Source organism: Mirounga leonina, unplaced genomic scaffold (genome assembly GCF_011800145.1).
Source record: "Mirounga leonina isolate KUSES-001 unplaced genomic scaffold, KU_Mleo_1.0 Mir_115, whole genome shotgun sequence".
In the NCBI taxonomy this organism is placed as follows: domain Eukaryota; kingdom Metazoa; phylum Chordata; class Mammalia; order Carnivora; family Phocidae; genus Mirounga; species Mirounga leonina.
The window spans coordinates 98,070,986-98,094,663 of record NW_023270268.1 but is presented as its reverse complement, the minus strand read 5'-3'; the positions used below and the strand labels follow the sequence as shown (position 1 = coordinate 98,094,663).

Genomic DNA, 23,678 nt, shown 5'->3' with positions numbered 1-23,678 from the left:
ACACAGACATCTTAAAACAAAATTCCCGAATAATTACACACACACAGAATCCCTCTTGAATTCAACTTCAGATCATAAATAATTTGTCCAGCCTACACAGGAAGAACTATGACTACATTTTAACCAACCTGGGCTTAATTTAACAAGGAACTATTTAGATTATAATTTTAAATGGTTTCATAGATCTCAGTCCTGATGGTAACAGAATGTAGTTCATTGGTGTTCACTACAGGAAGTAAGAAAACAACATTTAAGAAAATTTTCCTGCTTGAAGAAACAAAACCTTAGCACCCAACACAATGTTGCCTATTGCCGCTTACTAAAAACTTAATATGAGTTTGAAGTTGAATGCATTTGGTTTGATTTAAAAGTGGGCAACCTGGTGGGGATGCTGAGTGTCACTTAATATTATATGTAAAATCATTGGCGATATCTGCCTTTGGCACTTCTGGAACTTTTGAGAAGGTTACTACATCTTTATCTCTACCCTTCTACCCTGAAACATGCACTCACACACAAAGCTCCTTTACAGTACCTTAATTATGACTATTTGCTTTTAACTAAAGAACTTCATAAAATGTTTTCAGAAATGTATTGCCTCAGCTTGCTTTTTTTTTTTTTTTTTGAGTTCCAATATTTACACAACATTGAACCCAAAAGAAAAAGCCTAATTTTATATTCCAAGAACTTGTAGGAAAACTTGGCCCTGCCTCCAAAATGCCCTAGGCTTTGCCTGGGAGGTCTCTTCCTTGATGAGCTCACACACATTATGAAAGACTTTTGCATAATAACTTTTTCCGGTCAAGTTTCTTTATCTGCTGGTGATCTAGGAGGAAATCACACATTATTTTATGAGATAATTTATGGTTCATTCTTTCATTAACTCTCAACTCTTTTCCAGAAAGACTTTAAGGTATTTTTTGTGAGAATAAATGAAGAACCTGAGGTTACATAACAGGCCAAGAGCAGAGCCAAGGTTTATATAATCCACTCTCTGACTTTTCTACTTCTGGTCTGCACTGCCACTCATGCCTTTCCAAAAGGCCACTTATTATGAGTCTTGTTAATCCTGAAGAATCTTTGCTGCAGATGGAGGTAAATGTAAAATAAACACATTTTTTTAAAGCAAGTCAATATACGGAGAGCATTTGGACAGTTCCTGGCACAGGGTGAGTGTTACATAGCCTTATTAAATTTAAAATAATATATTAAGATGAACATGGTATAACATAGATTGCATTTGTTTTAACAAATACATAGAACATACCAGGTTAATTTCCCTTCCTGCAGTATCAGAAGGCTTCTTTTGTTCTGCTAGAATTGAAAAAGAAAAATAAGAAACCAAGAAGAGTAAAGAACAACACAAAATTCTTCCCCAATTCCCTGTAAGTTGAGGTTGTGGTAAGAATATGCGTTCTGGAATCTGATTGCTAGGTTGAAATTCAGTGTCTAGAGCAGAGGTGGGATGCCTCCCCACCCATGTCCACCCACTTGCATGGCATGGCAGTGTTATTACTAGTTTTGGCTTGTTTATTTGCTGTGACCAGCAAGGCACATACGCCTCAGTTTGTGTGCATTCATGCTGCTCCTTTTGTTCACTGGTTCTTTACTTCTTACTCCAGAGAGCCCTACAGCTTATCCAAGAGGAAGGGGCAGGATCTAGTACATCACTTTAAACACGCTGGAGATCCTTGTGCTGGGGATATGCTATACTCGATGTCAGACACACTGCTATCCCCTCACCTACAGAGGCCAGGATCTCCTCTGGCCCAGTTCACTCCAGATGTGGTAGGTCAAAGGATTTATCCCTGCCTCTTTTTCTAAAGTTTTCTGAAGCAGCCTCAATAAAGATGGTGAAAGCTGGGGAGGGACCACGGCAAGAGTCTTGGAGTTGCAGATGTAAAGTTAGGGTTACAGAGGATTCCCTCAGTATTCTGAGAAGGTTCTGGGCTCCGGAAGTCCTTACCACAAAATTCCAGAAGTACTTTTGCCCAGACAAAGCTTTCTCTTGTGGCAGAAATAAAGGATGCTCTGTCTAGCTTCATTTCTATAGCTACACTGCAGCTTCCAGTGTGGCAAATGGTGGGAGGAGATGGCAGAGGGAACAATAAAGACAGAGAGAGAGCTGGGGTGTTTCGGATTAGAGCGACATCAGCATTCTCCCCACACCTCTCTCTTACTCTGATTGTCTGCTCATGACTCTGAAGGAATTCGTAGAAAAGCAGAAAGGAATTGCTTCTAAGATGTCACACCTCTCCCATCCTAGCCAAACCCACATTTTTCAAGTGCTGTAATTTTGGGTGATGGTTCAATTCAGGCGCATGTTTATGATGGCATCAGAAAGTACAGACATAGGAATTTCCTTTGGGGACATTTGGTCTTCGTTTAGACAAGGGTGTGTATGATTGGCATGATGTGGTGTGGCTGTGAAAAAGAGAATGAGACTAATTCAAATTAGACATGTTGACCTGAGAGATTATTTTAAACCTCCCTTTCAATACCCTTAAAGTTTAGAAGAGCTGCTTGTCCCATTAACTTAAGATTGACACAAGTAGAATGGGTAAGTCCCAGCCATGTGCCCTCCTTATCACAACCCCTGCCTAGAGCACGGTGCTGTGGGGGCCGTGTCTCACCATGACTGGAAGGGACCTGAATTAATCCATCTGTCTTTCTGGTGGAAGGATGAGTTGTCCCCGAGGAAATCATTATCCGTGGTTCCTCACAGAATATTGGGAAAGAAAACAACAGGAACCAACTAAAAATTAATCAGCTCTAGTAACTGAACCCCAAATGTGTGGCACATAGCAACAGATGGAAGATGGAACCCACCTTGGTGCCTTCTAAGGCAGCAGAATAGGTAGAAACAGGTAATGAGCAGAAGCAATGCCCCCAAAGGAAGCAAACTATAAAGCATCCATTGTCTATCATCCGTCATTTCTGTGGAGGGTGGTCCTGAGGCACTGGTTGTATCTGAAATGTGAGTCAATGCTAAAGACAGTTAGGAAATTGGAGATATACTAGGATCAGTAATACCTTCTGCACTGTCACAACTTAAATGAAGATTTCCAGGTGATGCTTCTCTTTCTCCTCCAGAAGCCTTCCCCAAGAACCCTGGGCCTCAGTGTTCTCACCCACCTCTTGCTTTATTGATGAGCATATGTGGGTGGCTCTGGGTTATAATTCATCTTTTGTAAGAATTTTTTATTCTGCTAGGGTTAATCCCCTCTAAAACAATACCCAAAACAGCTCTGAGCAAGCACTTCACCAAGCTCTTTCATTGACATCGTCTTACTTAACTCTCATATTCATTCCTAAAGGAAAGTAAGGAAGCCATTATTTTTAGCCAGTTTCATGCCTTGATAAAAGTGTTATTGTTCCAAGACTTGCCCAAGGTCAGATGGCTAGTGAGTTGCTGTTGGGACTTAAGCCAACATGTTTCTGATACTAAATTCCAGTTCCTTTAACACAAAGGCTTTTTGTCGTCTCATAACTCCCCGGGATCTCCAAATACTAAGTATTTTTCTTATCTCAAGATACCTTTGTTATCACCAAATACGCTTTGCTGGACATACAGCCAGTGCTCGTTGCTATGATCAATGTTAACATGCATTAAGGTTCTGTTTGTCCATGCTAGGTTGCAATTCACCGATGAGTCATGAAACAATTTAATAGAGCACAAAAAAATTAGAAACATGAATTGCAGCGGAAGAGAAAACTAACAGAATGCATCACACATCATTAATTCTGTATATATGTTAAATTTTTTATGCAGGAAATTTTTATTTCTAAATATATTAACATCATTATCCATTTGCTTCCACATGTGCTTGGCTTGTAAAGATGGTCAGGAGATACTGAGGCTGGGCAAACAGTGGTTATGTAATTCAGAATGGTAAGAAATCCTGCATTGTTTATGCTGCAGCTGCTGCCTGGGCAAGGACAGCTGCCAAGTCATTACCAATGATGACAGACACAGCTGTCTGGGGGAAGGCTATGAATAGAAATAGGGACAAAAGTTCCCACATAGATAACCAAATACGAACAAATCCACTCAGTTAGGAAAATCCAACTTTTATTATTTCTCCGACCACCAAATAATCTAGTTTCCTTAATTTTATCCGACTAGTTTGATACTTACTTATCAGAGGGTATTCTGAATTATTTCTAGTCCATTCTGAAATAGAAAATCAAGATAAAGAAGTGAAATTGGTTGTAAAAAGAATACTCAGGCGTGTCCAGAGTCAGAGCTAATAGCTGAGGGGATGGCCACATTTACACACCAACAGAACCCAGTAACCCAGCTCACGGGAATTTGCACAATTGGCAAATCATCACCTCAGGATCACGGACACAAAATAAATCTCTGGGTTTATTTTGAGGCTTGAAGAAAGACTGTACATACAAGACAAACTTTGTCTGGTTTGATTCCTTCTTCCCCATTACTTAAGTATAAAGATAGAATACAGCCTGTGTGACACCTTCCAGCTTGGAAAAACAAGATATTCATTCAGCAGGTGCTCCAAGTGAGTGTGAGGAAAGGATGCTTCTGATGACATGCTGAGTATCATTCTGAAACAGATGGTGCCTCCCACTTCGTGCCCACTCATTCCACCCCCACTTTTCTGCTGAGAGGATGACAACCTGCCCTTGTGAATTTCCTAATGGGGGACTGACCAAGGGCAAGTTGGGGAGGATGGAGCTGCAGGTCAATGTACATTCCAGTGACTGTTTCCCAGCTGTCAACTTTTCTCCTGGAGCTTTGCTTTGCAAAGCGTTTTTTCTTCATTCTGGGAGAATATTGCTTTCCCAATAGCATCCAAGCCCTGACTCTGCCACGGCCCTGTTCTTACATGGACCAACTCTTTTTTTCTTTTCTTTTCTTTTTTTTTTTACATGGGCCAATTCTTAACTTGACCATAAAAAGAAAAGGAGAGTCAGATACGAAAACAGGAAAATTCGCAATAGCCCCTAAAAGAGATATTTCAAGGGGAGAAAATGAAATATTTTTTATCATACTTTGACGCTGTTTTTATGAAAAGCATCATCCTTAAATATAATTTCAGATTATATTTTTCTCCTTCAGTACTCAATTCATGGAGTATTCCCAGGTACAGAAGGAAAAGGAATTTTTCTTTGACTTTTTCCCTATTATGTTGGTTTTCATCACTTCATGAAAGGAAAATACGTGCCCAGTTCAAAGCCAATTCTGAAATAATTCATTTGGAAGCAAGGATGACCCAGAAAAATATGACACAGTTTCTGCTTCCCAGGACATTATAGTTCTTCATGAGATAAAGAACATTTCCACACATTACTACAGTACAAGGAATTGTCTGATAAATAAGAGGCACAGAGCTTAAATGACATGAAATATGCTAGAAAAGAGAAATCACTTCGCTTAGGGTGAACCCTGGAAGGTTTCATGAAGAACTGGGAAATGAGCTGGGCTTGACAGGAAGGGCAGAATTGTGGTGAGTGGAGGCAGATGAATGGGTTCCCTATGAAAGGTGAGAGGACATGGTGAAGACATGCAATGGCAGATAGGGCTGTTGGGCTGGAGCAGAGACTCAAAGTGGAGTCTAGAAACAATCCAGAAAGGCAGGTGGGCATGGACTGTGGGAGGCCTTGAATACTGGTTAAATGCAAGCCCAACATTGGAAACCCTGAGGATGCTCTGCCAAAGACTCAATAGAGGAGTGGCATGATGGAAGAAATTTATTAGGCAAATTAAGTGTATTAGGAAGATATTTGGCTGAAATGGACCAAAATAGGAAACACTAAAGCCACAGAGTCCATACGGCTGATTGGAATATTTGGAAGGAAGATAATGAAGGTTTGAGATGCTCATGAAGCTAGAGCAGGGAGGCAGTCCCAGACCGAAGGTTGCCGACAGACAGGAGTAGAAGGCCAAAGAAAAGTCCTGGGGAATCCCCTTGGTCAGGAGCATTAGTTCACAAAGTGATAAGAAAGGTAGGAGAGTACGAAATTAGGTAAATAGAAATCTCCAAAGGAAAACTTAAAAGGCCCTTCATGTCTCCTATGTAGTTTTCCCTCTCACCACTCCATCTTTACCTCTCCTCTCCAGTATGATCCTAACAAGCGCATCCCCCCAGGACACAGGGATCACAGGGATGGAGGGAGAAGCTGCCCCTCTTGCTTTTCTTCTCTTCAGCCCTCTCCTCCCCAAGGGAGACAGATTGTCGATCCTAATTTTAGCCCCAACTTGATTCCTAGAACAGGCACCTTTACCACTTTACAAACTGTGCAACCATCTGTAGTGGCCATGGAATGACCCCAATATGGGACAGAGGAGACACAGTAATACCCCCTGGGACACTTCCATGTCAGAAGTATTTATTGGCTTGCCCCTGACACTGGGTGAATTCCTCTCTCTTGTACAGAAGGGTATTGGTTCCCATGAAGGAAAAGAGAATTACACAAGAGGCAGCTTTTCCAAGGAATGTGAACTCAATGCCACTGCATTTAATTTTATTATACATTATATTAACACACATTATATAAATAATCTAATAGCATTCAATTATTGTATATTTCATCATGTAATTAATATCCTGGGAGTAATGTTTTGCAAGTTTGGCTTATTTTTATCATTTGTTTTGCCAGTTAAAAAATTAATACTTCTTTAAAAATTCAATATCTCATTATGTGAATTAATAGTGCAATTTTCTCCAGAAAGCATTCTTTCCATAATCATCAGTATAAGCTTCTCCAGATTATTAAAGGCAATTGTTTCACTTTGCATAGATTGTCGTTTAATTCATTTAAGAATTATAAAGAAATATTTATTGAGTGCCTACCATGTGCTATACACTATGCCTTCTATTTGTAGAGAAGCAAAGATGGTTAAGACACAGCTTCCTTTCCAAAGAGGTTTATAAGCCATTGCATGGATATTTGCTGGCAATTAGCATTGTCTTTGACCCCACATTTGCAAAAGCAGAGTCTCTAACTCTGCCATAAATCCCTTCTACACTTCTATGCTTCATAATAGAGGGTTGCAGCTAGCTCTAGAGTACTGTGCATTCCCTTACTAGGCTGCTTTCAGAAGTCTTAAAGTTATTTAAAAGATATTAAAGGGATTTAAATGGATTCCTTCATTGGGCTACTTTAAGGGAGTTAAAAGACTGACTCCAAAGCGTGCATATAAAGTAATAAATTAATTTTTTTAAAAACACAGTGTATGCATTCAAGTGAATGGTGTCCACAGAAGAAGTAACTGCCTAAGTCTGCATGTAGATTTCCGACATGCTGCAGTGCACCAAAGCTCTTTGAAATTTCTCTTTTGTAATAATCTTCAAGGTCAGTTTATGGGCCACAAAACAAGCTCCATCTCATTTCTTTTAATTAAAGGGTGATCTTCTTTGATCCAAGTATTTTTTTATCTTGGTGAAATACATATTAACATTACTATTATTATTTTAATCACTGAGAGCATACAATTCAGTGGTATTTAAGACATTCACAGCTGTGCAACCATCACCACTATCTAGTTTCAGAACATTTTCGTCATCCCCAAAGGAAATTCCTTACACATTAAGTAGTTACTCCCCATTACCCCTTTCTACCAGTTCCTGGCAACCATTAATTACCTTCTTTCTCTATGGATTTTTTCTATTCTGGGTATTTCATATAAACTGTCATACAGTAGTAATCTTTTTGTGTCTGGCTTCTTCTAATTAGCACTATGTTTTTGAAGTTCATCTATTTTGTAACATATATCAGTATCTCATTCCTTCTTATGTCTGAATAATATTCCTTTGTATGGATATAACACACTTTCTTTACCTATTTATCAGTTGCTGAATATGTGGATTGTTTCCACTTCTTGGTTTTTGTGAATAGTGCTGCTATAAGTATTCAAGTACAAGTTTTAATGTGGACATATACTTTCATTTCACTTGGATATTACTGGGTCTTGTGGCAACTATGTTTAACCTTTTTAAGAAACGTTGCCAGACCTTTTCCAAAGCAGCTTGATCATTTTACATTCCCACCATTGCTGGTATAAGGGTTTCAATTTGTCCACATCTTTGCCAACACTTGTAATTTTCCATTTAAAGTAAAATTCTAGTAATCCTAGTGGGTGTAATGTGGTGTCTCATTGTGATTTTGATTTGCATTCCCCTAATGACTAATGACATTGAGCATTCCTTCATGTGCTTATTGGCCATTTATATATTTTCTTTGAAGAAATGTCTATTCAGTCTTTTGCCCATTTTAATTTGGTTGCTTGTCTGTTTGTTGTTGAGTTGTAAGACTTCTTTATATATTCTGGGTACTAGTCCCTTATCAGATATATGATTTGCAAATATTTTCTTACATTCCATAGGTTGTCTTTTCATTCTTTCCATAGTGTCCTTTGATGTATAAAAGTTTTTAATTTTTATGAAGTACAATTTATTTATTTATGTATTTATGCTTTTGATGTAACAAAAAATTGACAAATCCAAGATCATGAAGATCTACTTCTATGTTTTCTGTAGGGAAACATAGTATTAAAATTTTATGCAAGCATATATTTTATTGTTTTCATTCTTATATTAAATATTTGATCCATTTTTACTTATTTTTGTATGCTGTGTGAAGTAGAGGTCCAAATTCATTCTTTTGCAATGGGTATCCAATTGTCTCAGCACCATTTAATGAAGAAACTATCCTTTTCCCATTTTAATGGTCCCAGCAGCCTTGTTAAAAGTCAACTGGTCATCTCATTGTGGTTTTGATTTATATTTCCCTGATGATGAGTGATGTTGAGTATTTTTTCATGTGTCTGTTAGCCATTTGTATGTCTTCTTTAGAGAAATGTCTATTCATTTCTTCTGCCCATTTCTTAACTGGATTATTAATTTTTTGGGTGTTGAGTTGGTAAGTTCTTTATAGATTTTAGATACTAACCCTTTATCAGATATGTCACTTGCAAATGTCTTCTCCCAATTCCTAGGCTGCCTTTTAGTTTTGTTGAGTTTCTTTTGTTGTGCAGAAGCATTTTATCTTAAACTACCTCACACCTGTCAGAATGGCCAAAATTAAAAACTCAGGAAACAACAGATGTTGGTGAGATGCAAAGAAAGAGGAACCCTCCTACACTGTTGGTGGGAATGCAAACTGGTGCAGCCACTCTGGAAAACAGTATGGAGGTTCCTCAAAAAGTTAAAAATAGAACTACCCTACATACCAGCAATCACACTACTAGGTATTTATCCAAAGGATACAAAAATTCTGATCAAAGGGTGTCCACTGACTGATGAATGGTTAAAGAAGATGTGGTATATATATAATGGAATATTACTCAGCCATCAAAAAGAATGAAATCTTTCCATTTGCAATGATGTGGTTGGAACTAGAGTGAAAGAAGTCAGTCAGAGAAAGACAAATGCCATATGATTTCATTCATATGTGGAATTTAAGAAACAAAACAGATGAACATCAGGGAAGGGAAGAAAAAATAAAATAAGGTAAAAATAGAGAGGCAAACCATTAGAGACTCTTGACTACAGAGAACAGGCTGAGGGTTGCTGGAGTGGAAGTGGGGGGGATGGGTTAAATGGATGATGGGCATTAAGGAGGACACTTGTTGTGATAAGCACTAGGTGTTATATGAAAGTGATAAATCACTAAATTCTATTCCTGAAACTAATACTACACTATATGGTAACTACCTTGAACTTAAATAAAATCTTGGAAGAAAAAAAAATGTCAATTGGCCAAAGATGTATGGATTTATTCTGGACTCTTAATTTTATTCTATTGATCTGTATATATATCTTTTGCCAGTACCACACTGTTTTGATTATTGTAGTTTTATAGCAAATTTTTAAATGAAGGAGTGTGAATCCTCCAACTTTGCTTTTCTTTTGCAAGTTTTTTTTTTTTTTTTTTTTTTTGGCTATTTGGGTCATTGCAACTGTATGTGAATTTTAGGATCAGCTTTTTCATCTATGCAAAAAAAAAAAAAAGGTTGTTGAGATTTTGATGGGAATTATATTGAACCTGTGGATCACCCTGGGAAATACTGCCATCTTAACAATTTTAAGTCTTCCAATGTGAATGGCATGTCTTTCCATTTATTTTTATCTTCTTTAATCTCTTTCAGCCATGTTTTGTTTAGTGTATAAGTCTTAAATCTCCCAGGTAAATTTATTTTATTCTTTTTGAGGCTACTATAAATAGAATTGTTTTTTTAATTTCCTTTTCAGATTGTTCATTGCTATTGTATAGAAATACCATTGATTTTTTTTTTAGCTGATCATACAACTTTGTTGATTTCATCTATTAACTCTACTAGCTTTTGTGGATTTTAGAAGTGAAACTATCTCTTCTTCCTTTCCAATTTGGATGCCTTTTATTTCTTTTGTCTTGCCTAAGTGTTCTGGCTAGAACCCCTAGTTCAGTGTTGAATAAAAGTGGCAAAAGCAGATAGCCTCTTCTTCCTGTTCTTTTTTTTTTTAAGATTTTTTTCTTTATTTATTTGAGATAGAGATAGAGAGAGAGAGAGAGCCAGCATGAGCAGGGGGAGGGGCAGAGGGAGAGGGAGAATCAGGCTGTGCAGGGAGCCCAATGTGGGGCTGGATGTGGGTTTGGATGTGGGGCTCAATCCCAGGACCCTGAGACCATGACCAGAGCCAAATGCAGACACCTAATCAACTGAGCCACCCAGGCTCCTCTTCTTCCTGTTCTGAGAGGAAAAGCTTTCACTCTTTTACCATGGAGTATGATGTGGGAGTTTCATAAATTAAACATATTCATTTATTTTCCTCTACTCTTCTCTGTTTGCTTTCTCTGTTTGTTTTATTCAGTTTGGTTTGGCCCAGCTTAACCTCAACCTGTTTTCCTGATGTTTGAGCCTATTGAGGGCCTCTGGGAGAGACTGGGGAGGCAGCTAAAGCTATGAACATCCTCAAAACTCATCAGGGAGTCTGGTTTCTTTGTGTGCAGTTTGTTCTCTGTGCAATCTATGAATTATTAACAAGTGTATAATTGTCTGAGCACCATAAATATAATTTCAACTTTTATCAATAAAAGTTAAGGATTGGTAAGTAGAAGAAAAAAATAAAAGGAAAAGAAGACAAAGAATAGAGAGCTGTCTACTACTATTGGTATTCACTTGGTAATTTTTTCCGTATTTCAGTGGCCTAGTATTGGATTTATCAAATAAATGCTATACCCCTTAAAGGCAAGAACAATAACTTTTATTATATTTTTTCTCTATTTTTCTCTACCTCACCCCAAAATTACACACACACTTGCTCACACAGATCCCAATCTGAGGAGTGTGGCAACTTTCCGATTTACATGACTTCAGTGTGTAACATAAATGCTTGAGAATCTGGGTCCTCCTTTTCCTTAAAACATGATGAGAAAATATGAGATAGTCTTGGTGTAGAACTCACCTGTCACATTAATGGTTACTGAGTGGCTTTCAACAAGTCCAGATGAAAAATTTGCAGAACAGCGGTATGACCCGGTGTCACCAGGCAGCATGTGATTAAAATGCAGAATAAAAACTGAAATATTCTCATTTTCATTCCAGCTTGTGTATCCCTGAAGTTTATACCCAAGAGATAAACAGCTTTTTCCTTCGAGCTTGCACCAGATCACATTAGGTCTGTTAGTACAGTATTTCACAGGGCATTTCAGATCAAATGAATTCCCTGCTGAGATAGTGTATATGGAATATCTCTTTACATACAGTTGTTCATTACATGATTTTTCCCCTGAAAGATGAAAACAAAATTAAAATCAAATATGCTCTAGAAAGACCAGATATTTGCCACTCAACAGATTCTGCCAAAGGTTTCTCAAGTATGATTTTATAATTTTCCCAGATAACATTTTTTTAAAAAGATTTTATTTATTTATTTGACAGAGAGAGAGAGAGCTCACAAGCAGATGGAGAGGCAGAGGGAGAAGCAGGCTCCCCACCAAGCAAGGAGACCAACATGGGGTTCAATCTCAGGACCCTGGGGTTATGACCTGAGCTGAAGGCAGATACTTAACCGACTGAGCCACCCAGCCACTCCAGATAACATTTTTCAGTATATTAACCCTTACTAGCAGAGTGTCTGGTACATAGTAGGCACACGATAAGTATTTGTTGAAAAAAATAATTTCCTCAATTGTTGAATAATTTCCTCAATTTCCAAAATATTACTGACATTTTTATTATTATAAAATGTTATTTTATTTTATTATTTTGTAGCTACTCCAATGGTAGCAAATAATAATAACAATTTTTGGTCAATAATTTATTATATTTCAGGGGCTGTTCAAAACACACTAAATAGGGATGCCTGGGTGGAGCTCAGTCGGTTAAGCGTCTGTCTTCAGCTTGGGTCATGATCCTGGGGTCCTGGGATCAAGCCCCACATCGGGCTCCCTGCTCAGCAGGGAGTCTGCTTCTCCCTCTCCCAGCCTGCCTGCCACTCATGCTTTCTCTCACCCCCCTCTCTCTCTCAAATTAATAAAATCTTAAAAAAAACACTTCAAATATTTTAACCCATTTAATCTTCACAACAAAAAAATATATTATTATGACACCTATCTTACAGAGGTAGTAAAACATTTGCCTAGAGTTATATGCTAATAAATAGGGGAATTAAGACTCAAACTCATACTAGAGTTCATTACTCTGTAAATCATTAACCATTACTCTGTTATTGTTTCTTGAGTAATAATCACATTTTCTATTACTAGCTCTGATATATTCCAATAAGTGGGAGAGAGGAACTTTTGTAGACAATTATTTCCCTATTATACTTGGCATTAGAAATATTCATTACTTGTTTCACAAAGGCTTTAGTGCTGCCTTGCAATTTTTTCCATGACTTTTTCTATGTAGGACACATGCAACTCAAGATAATTGTTGGAAGATAGGATGTTCTGACATAACATAAATGTTTTGTCTTCAAAGGGGGAGGAACAGCAATGCATCTCTTTTGGAAGTTCTGTCTTTTGGCCTAACATACAGGAACTTGCCTCCTTTTGTTTTGGTGGGGAGAGCTTCCCCCTGGAAACAGATTTTCTGTTATCGTCTATGAACCTTCTGTTAGTAATTGTCAGTTGCATATAAAATCTGCAGCCAAGAAAAAAGAACTTTTAAAATGACCTATTACTATTGAATAAGTTCTGTTACCCTTAACTTACCATGAAAGTATTTACTTGGAAACCTCAACATCTAGGATGTAACTGTGAACCAAGATACATGAAGAAGAATTATTCCCTAAACAAGCAAAACAGATATTGCAAGAACCCAAACTCATCTGACTTTATACATAATCTTTATAATTCCATTATCATTTCCTAATTAGCTTAGAGGGCATAATTGTGTTATATAATACAGAGTAATAACTATATTCATAATGAGAAGATTGAATCAACAAACAAAACCTTCAATAAGGCTTAATATATCTATTTTTTGAAACAAAGAAGAGCTCAATCCATTTTACAAAGAATTTCATCAGAAATGGTCATGTCAAAAACCATTTTGGCTCAAAAGGGGCAAACTTCAATTACTTAGAATGTATATTTATATGGAAGTATTCATTCTTTGATATTTGTTGGATTATATTGTCCCTTTGGAGACTCATGCACATGAGCAAGAAAAATGGCACCAATTTATGACAACCACTTAATTTTTTTGTATCAGTTACATCATGAGTGTATATAAATCATAGAATATTCTACTACTGAACTGACTCCCTGTGCTGGTAAAACAATAACTACAATCAGCCAGATTCCTTTTAGTTAAGAATGCTATAGTGGTTCATACATTTTTGTTTTTCCATTAGAGCTAAGGTCTTGAGAGTGTTTTCTCTTTAAGTTCCTTTCCCTACATCCTTATGTTTGTTTGTTTTCTTGGCTGTCTTTCCCCCTTTTGAACTACCCTCTCAGCAATATATCCAATACATCCCCTTCATTAATTTCTTTCACTCATCTCCAAGCGTTCTTCTGAACAGATGTATGTCTTACATCAGCATAACTGAGGTGATAGCCTAAACTAGCTTTTAAGGACAAAGCAGGCTAAGGGCAACTCGGATGTTGAGGTGAAAGACAGCTTTTGGCCCTGCCTTGTACACGCTGCTCTACTTAGCTGAATGTTCCACTTTATTTCTACACCCTTGCCAGCATAACTATTCTCATTTTAAGCTATTTCCTAACCTCCAAAAAACCTCTCAGTATAATTTCTGCTCACATCTCATCAACCTCTGTTCAGAAACCTGATTCAGTTTCCAGGAACCAGATTGAGAACTGTGGAGAACTTTCAGAAACTTGTAAATATTTTTATATTTATAAATGCATTGAAACCTCAAACAAGTTCACTTTAAGACTTACTAATTCAGTTGCTTCCAAAAATTCAAAATAAAAATGAAAGCAAACTAAAAGCCAATTTATAAGGATGAAGTTTTCAAAAACTTGAAGAGAAAGGGTAAGGTAATTTACCAAAAGGAAGTGCCTAACAATATAACACCTGGATGTGGTTAGACTTGCAACAAGAAAGCGAAGAGGCCAGAGGCTGAAAAGCCAAGTGAAACTCACATTTCCAGAACTCCATTCCTCCCCCTGAAGTTAATAGACTACCTCAGCCTCCTAACTTTGCTTTTCATATACCTGGATCTAGATAAGTCAGTCAGAGGTTATGGAGCCTAGAACTAACTCAGTGCCAACATTGTGGAAAACAACAAGATGGTTGTAGAAAAGGCCTTCCTGCCCTCAAGGAGCTTAGCATTTAATTGATGAGATGAGAGTAACTAACATAGCTACTTTCCCAGAATAAATTTACTATCTACCTTACCACTCTTTTTATCTTCAAATTCATCTGAGCTGAAAACAGGGCTCAGAGGGACCCTGGAAGTCCTCGTATGTTAATTGTTAGGGGGAGGTATAGAAATAAATAAGACAAGGTATCTTCCTTCAAGGGGCTTGCTTTCCAATGGGAAATAAAAATGCTTGACAGATGGGAGAATGAAATAACACTATAAAGAGGTGCAGACTTTGTTTGGGTGTGCAGAGGATTAACCTCAGCTGGGACTATTGGGACAAGGCTTAATGGAAAAGTTATATTTGAGCTGAACAGTAGTGAACGAGTAACCCTTCGATAATCAGAGCAGTTAAAGGGACAGGGGAGGTATTTTAAGACTGAGCACATGGAAGGGCAAAGGCAGAGAAGGAGGAATCTCATGGCAGATTCAGGGAATTGATACACACTTGGATCATGGGTTTCTCACATAGTGACGTGGAGACCACAGGTTGTTTCAGAATAAATGCAGTAAGCATTAAATGGGCCATGTTTAAACTCCACTTATTCACCACGAGAAAATACAGAGTCTGATTCTTCTGGGATATCTATAAAAGTCATGTAAATACCTAAAAACTAGAATAACCGTTCAGACATGGTTGCTCAAATACTCTCAAATACTAACATATTGTGTGATGTTGAGAAAGCTACCCAGTCTCCCTGGACCTCAATCTCTGTAAAACAGGATGAAAACAGGAAAATCCTTACCCACCATCCTCCCCTACACAAACTCATCCACAACTTTACCTCCCTCAGTGTGTGACTGACACGATAACACCAGCTCTAAGTCTATGTTGCCTTTCCATTTAGCCATCAGGCTGTCACCCAATGCTAGTAGCCCAAGTGAACATCTCTTCTAGTCCCAGCCTATGTGGCTATGTGCATGGGGGGAGTGCACAGAGCAGGGTTAGGAGAGGAGGAGAGCCAGCTGATGGTCCTGACCACATCACTGACTCCCAGTGTCGTTGTGGAAACATCACTGGGGTTCCTGCATATTCTTATCCGCAGGGTGAGGATCACCGGCTACCACATTGGCTGGACAGGGATTTTTCTTGAATGGGGGAATGAATAGATTAATGCAGTCTTGCCAACAGGCATTAAAAGTCATCAAGAGGACTCGCTCTTTGTTCAAAGAGCGTATTAACACTTCCCATCCCCTTGAGACTCAAACGGATGTTTGTAGCTCAGGAAAGCTACACAGAACTAAGTGGCACAATTTGAATTCTCCATCAGACATCCATGTTGACACTTCGCTCATCCTGAATCACGCATGGCTGTTTCATGACATTCAGGAAATCAAAAGCTGTCCCTGGGGGGTTTGTCTTGTAAAAAAAGCATTTTCTAAACAGAGGTGAGGAACACAGTTGCTTTTGGATGGAATGTATCCGCCAACGTTAGTTTTTCCTGCTGTTATTCTCAAACATTCATAGCTAATGGTGGGGAATTTTCAATGTCAAAAATAATTCAAATAAACATATTCAGTAAAAGGATGAAACCTCTACCATCCTCTGGCTTTTGTATGATGAAGTATCTCTTTTTAAGTCACTAGAGGTTTCAGAAGACTTATAGTTTGTTTTTTTTTTTTTAAGATTGTATTTATTTATTTGAGAGGGAGAGAGAGATCTCCAGCGAGGTGAGGGGTGAAGGGAGAAGCAGACTCCTGCTGAGCAGGGAGCCCGATGCAGGGCTCAATCCCGGGACTCCAGGATCATAACCTGAGACGAAAGCAGACGCTTAACTGACTGAGCCACCCAGGTGCCCTGGAAGACTTACATTTTATAAATCTTTATGAAAGCCATGACTGTGTATTATAGCATGCATATTCCATGACTAGGGTATACCTAGCATATTTGATGCCCAGAGTGCACCATTTCTAGCAACCCCCCTCCTCTATATGGAAAAATGTTTTCAGAGATCATGAGTTGAAACGAACAATAAAATGGCCAGAAAAGAAATGAAGACAGTGAATATTTCCTTTCATTGAACTTCATACATAAAACCATGGAAGATAAAAAATGTTTAAAATATTAAAATCAAAAAGGGAAAAATGCACCAAGTTATTTAATAGTTTTGTAACTACTTAAACAGTATGAACTTTCATCTTTTAGTTACAGTCTGATACAGTAGTCCATATAAATAATTTTCCAGTAGCTAATAAATGAATTTTATTAAAACTGAAATTCTACAAAAGATACAATTTAGGCAATGACTAAATTGTACCACAAATGTGAAGTTTTATTTTGATTCATTCTTTAATTTTATTTATTTATTTATTTATTTTTTAAAGATTTTATTTATTTATTTGAGAGAGAGAGAATGAGAGACAGAGAGCACGAGAGGGAAGTGGGCAGAGGGAGAAGCAGACCCCCCGCTGAGCAGGGAGCCCGATGTGGGACTCGATCCCAGGACTCCAGGATCATGACCTGAGCCGAAGGCAGTCGCCCAACCAACTGAGCCACCCAGGTGTCCTCATTCTTTAATTTTAAAACAACACTTTGAGGAGAACACATTTCAGTTGAAGTTTTAAACTTCAAAACTACAGTTCATACCTGAAAACAAATTACACCACACAGTTTGTCCTGTTTCACTTTTAGATTTTAAACAAATAAATATTCAAAGTGGTTGCATAGAATGAAAGCAATGAAATGGCTCACATTCTGTTTCTTTGGCTCCATATCACTGTGGTGGTGTTATTTATTTAAAATCTACTGTTGAAATGAAGAAATATGTAGGGGCTCAGGGATCAGAGACACAACACCTGAGCAAACTCAGGTGATTCTGGACATTATAAATTTACTCATGAAATGAACACACGAATCTGTATGTGTGTCCAGAGCCAACTTTGTAACTGGGAAATTCTCTGACTTAGCTTTTGTGTAGAATGCAATGTTTATCAAAGGCGAAGTACTAAAAATGTGCTAATTTGAAACTTACATACATATCATTCAAACCCAGGAATAACTATAGTAATTATTTAGAATTTAGACCAAAGATATTTTTGAGGGGAGGAGTATTTTATCACTGATATTATTCAGAATTGCTGGTATGTGGTGATAATTAAAAGTAGCTCTATTTGTGACATGGCCAGAACCTGGGAGCCCTCTTGGTTTCTTTCCTCTTTCCTGTCCCATTCTATCAGTCATCAAGTTAAATTGATTCAGCATCTAAAATGTCTTGCCAATTTGCTTCCATAAAACTGCCTTAATTTGGGTCTTATTTCCTTTCATGTGGATTATTGTCACAGCGCACCAACTAGTCTTCTACATTCCAAACTTGGCCTTGTTCCCCTCCACCCACCCCATTTATTCTCCACATCACTGTCACAGTTTTCATTCTCAAAATGAAAATCCAGTAGAAGGATTTTGTGCCTTAAACCCTTCAGAGACTCTTCAATGCCTGCAGGAAGTGTCCAGATTCCATCAAATAAAATTTAACCCCTACTTGCTTTTGCAAACTCACCCCACCCCCATCCTTCAGCAACCCAAGTCCACTGGACATCCCCCCACTCTGTGAGTGTCCCATGCTGTTCTATGTGACATGCAGCATTCCTTTATAATTAAATATGTGTTTATGCATCTGTCCTTCTATCAGGTCCATGACTTTCTTGATGAGATAGTACCTGTCTCTGCAGGACGAGGTGGGCTTAGTATGAAAGGAAGAAGGCCTGAAGTAGCCTGAGACTGAACAAAGAGAGCTCAGGAAGAGAAAAATTTCCTGTTCACAACTCTGACTAATGCTATCTATGCATTAAGGGAGCAGAGCAGACACATCTGAGCTATTACAAAGGTGGCCTACAGGGCACTGAGGTGAAGAAGAATGCATCTCAACATACCCCATAGTGGTTAAGCTGTAACCACTAAAGAAAAATTAGACCTTGCAAGTATACAGTGTGGGAAGGCCTGATTTATGTCCACTGAGGGGTGATATTCAAAATATTTAACAAGTGATACTCTGTGGTCATCCAGACACCTGGATCAGCCAGCCAATCAGAAAGATATGCCAGCCACAAATAACCCCACGGGCCAGTACCTTCCAGTTGAGCAAGTGTAGCTGCAGGTGTAAATACCATCAGGAGCCAGGGAGGGTAGGTAATTTGTGAAGCCTATTAGCTCATAAAAAAAATAGCTTCATGATTATGAATCATATGTGAAGTACAATTATTTCTAATTTTTAAAGACCATGCACCTTGATTATAACTGTTACCACGAGGAAAATCCCAACTGAGACTCACTCTTGCTCCACTGAAAAATTCTTACACATGCATGGAAAGTTCAAAACGATTACATTTACTGAAAGAAATGAATGACTGTAATGAGTGCAGACTGCCTTGATTTGAGCTATGACAGAGTTAAACATAAAAGTGTCAATAGAAGATGTGGTCCATATATACAACGGAATATTACTCAGCCATCAGAAAGAATGAATACCCAACTTTTACATCAACATGGATGGGACTGGAGGAGATTATGCTAAGTGAAATAAGTCAAGCAGAGAAAGTCAATTATCATATGGTTTCACTCATATGTGGAACATAAGGAATAGCATGGAGGACATTAGGGGAAGGAAGGGAAAAATGAAGGGGGGTAATCGGAGGGGGAGATGAACCATGAGAGACTATGGACTCTGAGAAACAAACTGAGGGTTCTAGAGGGAAGGGGGTGGGGGATGGGTTAGCCCCAAGATGGGTATTAAGGAGGGCACGTACTACATGGAGCACTGGGTGTTACACACAAACAATGAATCATGGAACACTACATCAAAAACTAATGATGTAATGTATGGTGACTAACATAACATAATAAGATTAAATTAAATTAAAAAAGTGTCAATAAATAATATTTGAAAACCACAATGATCATGAAAGGTGTAATACATCAATAATTTTCTGTGGTGTGAAGCAGGATTTCAGCTTCTGTCAGAAGATACCATGATAGACAAACACAGAAAAAACTCCAAAACTTAGGTACATGGTGAGGAGACTACAGAAGGAGGGAAGTCTTCAGACTTAGGAGGAAAACAAGTCTCCCGAGGAGGAAAACAAACTTTCCCGGTGGTATAATCTGCCTTACTTTCGAGGGCCAGAGTGGTGGACAGCAGGGGAGATCTGATGACCCCCAGGGAAGGGAAGCAAGTGCCTGTTCCCCTGCAAATTGGTATAGGTTCAGGGGTCCCCTGGGGCAGTAGGTTGAACAAAGTCAAGACCAACTCATGCACAGCAATGGCAGCCATGGAATCACACAGCAGAGGTTCTGAAAGGTTCCTGGACACCTTAAGGAATCACATGCACTGCATCAGAAAGCCCATGTGGTACACTCCTGACCATAAACTAGCCAGCATAGACTCCGCAAATCATGAGGTGACATGAGATGAAGTGTTGAAATGCAGACATCACTGATTTCATATATTCTGCAGTGTGCATTAAGCTTACCACTTTAACTCTGGTAAACAAACCTCCTACATAAGTCAGATATCCCCAGAAGTGCTAGGAACACCTGGGAAACTTGATGTATGCGTGCAAGATTAAAACAGAGCTTCTATTGTAAAGAGTGACCATTGGTAATCTAAGCCAAACCCTGTGTCATGATCTCAGGGGTACAATGAAAACTGAGAGCCTCAGTCCCTACCATGGATGAGAGATATTCACATACATCTACCTGACAAACAACATGCCATGTAATATGGATCCAAGACATAGATACAGTATGAAATAATAGTTCAGGTTTTTCTTCTTCTCTGTGGATATTGTCTAATATTGGTCTTTATTTTTTTATTTTTTTACAGGAAGAAAAGCTTTGTTGAATAGTGGACCTCTTAATTGCTAGTAATCTCAGTGCTTACAATCTTACTCAAAAAACCAAAGAACTTTAAAAGGCCAAATTGAATACTTGACACACAGACACACAAACAAAAGTCAGTGGTTTCTTGGTGGTATTGGTCTTTAGAAGGGGATGGGCATCTCTTCCCTGTCTAAAAACACACATGCAAACATGCACACATAGAGAGAAAGAGAGAGAGAGACTCACATTAACGTAAAGTTCCTTTAGAAAAATGGAACTGGAAAGAATTAAAGAATTAACTTCACGACAAGAATGCACATGGTATGAATCCAAATTCATTCCCATGGCTTAAAAAACAAAGGACAAGAAATGAGAAAATTGAGAGGATTTTCACAATCATCTCTATTACCATTTCCTCCTTAAAAGTCTCATTGTACCAGTATGTGAAAACTTTAAGTTTGCTTTCATGTGGTATTTATTTAGCACACTTTGAAGCAATTTCTTTTAGGGCTAGAATTTCTCATTCTGTGATATGACTATTTGGGGGAAAATTTGAAGACTATCTTTTCAATCTCATTTTATTGAGCAGTATAAGACTTTAAGCCATTTCTTGGTTTTATCTAGTTTGGGATAAGTCTAAAATTGTTTTGTCTTGAAATAGTCATTTTAGTATTTGCCATAGCTTTGTCTAACAGTCAGCAAAGCTCACAAAGTACCTGTGCCATTTCCTCTCCTTGAGATATTAAAAGACAGGACCCACAGAGAGTATTAGCCGTCCTCAAGTCACACAGCACATGGATAGCGGCATAACTCACATTTGGGGGATCACCTCCAGAATCACTGCTTCACATTCATTGTCACTTGCTCACAGGCACACAGCACCTCATATTATCAAAGTGCTGCAGACCCACCCTAGATCCTCCTGATGGGGGGGAAGATAAGGACGTAACTAATATTTTTGAGTTCTTATAATGTGATTTTCACTCTTAGGTACCATACATATATCGTTTCATTTGATCCTTAAAATCTTATCAGGCACTTAGAGTTGTTATCTTAATTTTTAAGCTGGAAAAACGAAGTATTAGAGAAGCTAAGCCACTTACTGAAGACAACCAGCTGCTGGGAGTCCGAGCCAAGACCAGGACTTGAGCCCAGACCTGGCTAACTCCAAAGCGAAAGCTCTTATCTGCCGGTAGTTGTGGAAGTAAATGAGAACACATAGCAAAAGTTCTTAGCATTGTGCTTGGCTCGTAATAGACAACAAAAAAATACCGGGTATTATTATTCCTTAGGATGGATTTAGGGAAGTGGCACAGTAGTTGAGCAAAGCCTGCAGGTGGCAGAGACAAGATGGAAACCAGAAGGTCTGCCCCAAGTACCTCTGCTCTGAGCAGTTATTCCCAGCTGAGTCAAGGATCAGCAGTCATGCATAATGACTGGCGTATGCATTGGGCAAACAAATATAATAGAGATAGAAAAGGCAGTATATCCCATAGAAAAATGTCCTTTTGTATGATAGATGAAATCCTACAAAATTATACTAACCAGGGGCGCCTGGGTAGCTCAGTCAGTTGTGTCTGACTCTTGATTTTGGCTCAGGTCATGATCTCAGGGTCATGAGATCGAGCCCCATGTCGGGGTTCACACTGGGCATGGAGCCTGCTTATGATTCTCTCTCTCTCTCTGTGCCCCTCCCCCCTCTAAAAAATAATAAAAAGAAAAAAAGAAAAAAAGAAGAAAGAATTACTCTAACCAGCAAGGCTGGCCTTGGTCAAAAGTGGGAAGTAAAAATACCTTTGTCTTTATATACTTTTCCAAGCTTTCTTTCAGTAACTCCTCCATTACATCTCTACCAAATGACAAATGTCCCCTTGTGGTTCTACCCTACTGGTCACTGACCACAGCCAAAGGATTCACACGTGTTCCATTTCTGCAGAGTTCTGCCCACCCCATTTGACAAGAATGAGTATCTAGTAGAGTGTTGGTTGGCCAATTCTGCAATTCTCTCTGTGGAGTAGCAAACGTTTTTAGCCAGTTTAGTGAGCCCTAAAGAACAATGATTCATATCGACAATTTAGACAATAGTTCCAGAAGACTTTGACCACCTGCTCCCGGGAGGCCCTGTCCTTCAGAAATGCTAGGCCCTCTACCTTGATCACAGTGCCTTCTGGAAGAAAAGCAGCACAGAAAAACTTAGAAGCATACCTTAGAAGCTGTGGCCAGTAGCATCAAAGAGAGACTTTGTCATTGCATCAGAAATCAACATAAGTATTTCTAAATATTGCCTTCAGTGATAATGTGGTTACTTGGGATGCTCAGGGTAAGCATGGGTTCTGTGTTGCTGTAAAGACACAGGGAACGTCTGCCTCTACTTCTCTCTCAGGTACTTCCTCCCCTTCCTAATGCACTCTACCACAGAGATCACACTGAGATTCACTGGCATTTTCAAAGCCCTAGAAGATAATTAACAATATCCATGTGAGCAGAAACTGCCAGCTGTTCCGCAATATTAATTCTCCTCTTCTAAATGGTAGAAGAAAATTAAATAAGGCCACAACCACCCAGCTAGAACCTAAGTGCCCCAGCCTGCCTTATAACCACTTCTGGACAATGAGCTGCTAATGACATTTGTGAGTTCCAGGTTGTGTTCACAAGATAAATATGGCTAACAGGAAGGAGAAAAGGAGAAGTTAGCTCTACCCGCTAAACTTGGGGTTTCCCTATGACTGGCCCAGATGGCCGTTCCAACACTCTCCTGGACTCTGTTCAAAGTGAGCCTCAAATTAGACAAGTATAGATTCTGAGCATTTGAGAATGATACCCCTGCACATGTGGGCACAAGCACACCGTAATTGCTTCCATAGAGACAAGCATGTAAATCAGAGGCCATGACCATGAAAGGATAGGTGGGTAAGACTGAGCTTATTTTGAGGTAAGGGAATGGAGGCTATTAGAAAAGAGAAGCAAAGTGCATACGATAGAACAGCTCACAAAGGCAATGTCACTGGAGTCACATGACGATCAAAGCTTTGTTATCGCTTGGTAACTGTGGATGATTGTAGATAATGATATCAAGAGTTATTTAT

At 38.7% G+C, this 23,678-nt stretch overlaps 1 protein-coding gene across 2 annotated transcripts in view; it reads right to left on the bottom strand.

Annotated features, from left to right (window-relative positions):
• BTLA (B and T lymphocyte associated) overlaps positions 1 to 23,678 on the bottom strand; it is a 31,475-nt gene that overhangs the window by 3,583 nt on the left and 4,214 nt on the right. Inside the window, exons 2-5 of one of the 2 annotated variants that reach the window (XM_035000173.1) lie at positions 11,412 to 11,735; positions 4,139 to 4,174; positions 2,830 to 2,970; positions 1,268 to 1,314 (exon numbers count right to left, since the gene is read on the bottom strand). In XM_035000173.1, the coding sequence (XP_034856064.1) occupies positions 1,268 to 1,314; positions 2,830 to 2,970; positions 4,139 to 4,174; positions 11,412 to 11,735 (548 nt within the window). The remainder of the gene's footprint in view (positions 1 to 1,267; positions 1,315 to 2,829; positions 2,971 to 4,138; positions 4,175 to 11,411; positions 11,736 to 23,678) is intronic. The other variant, XM_035000174.1, reaches the window with a different exon arrangement.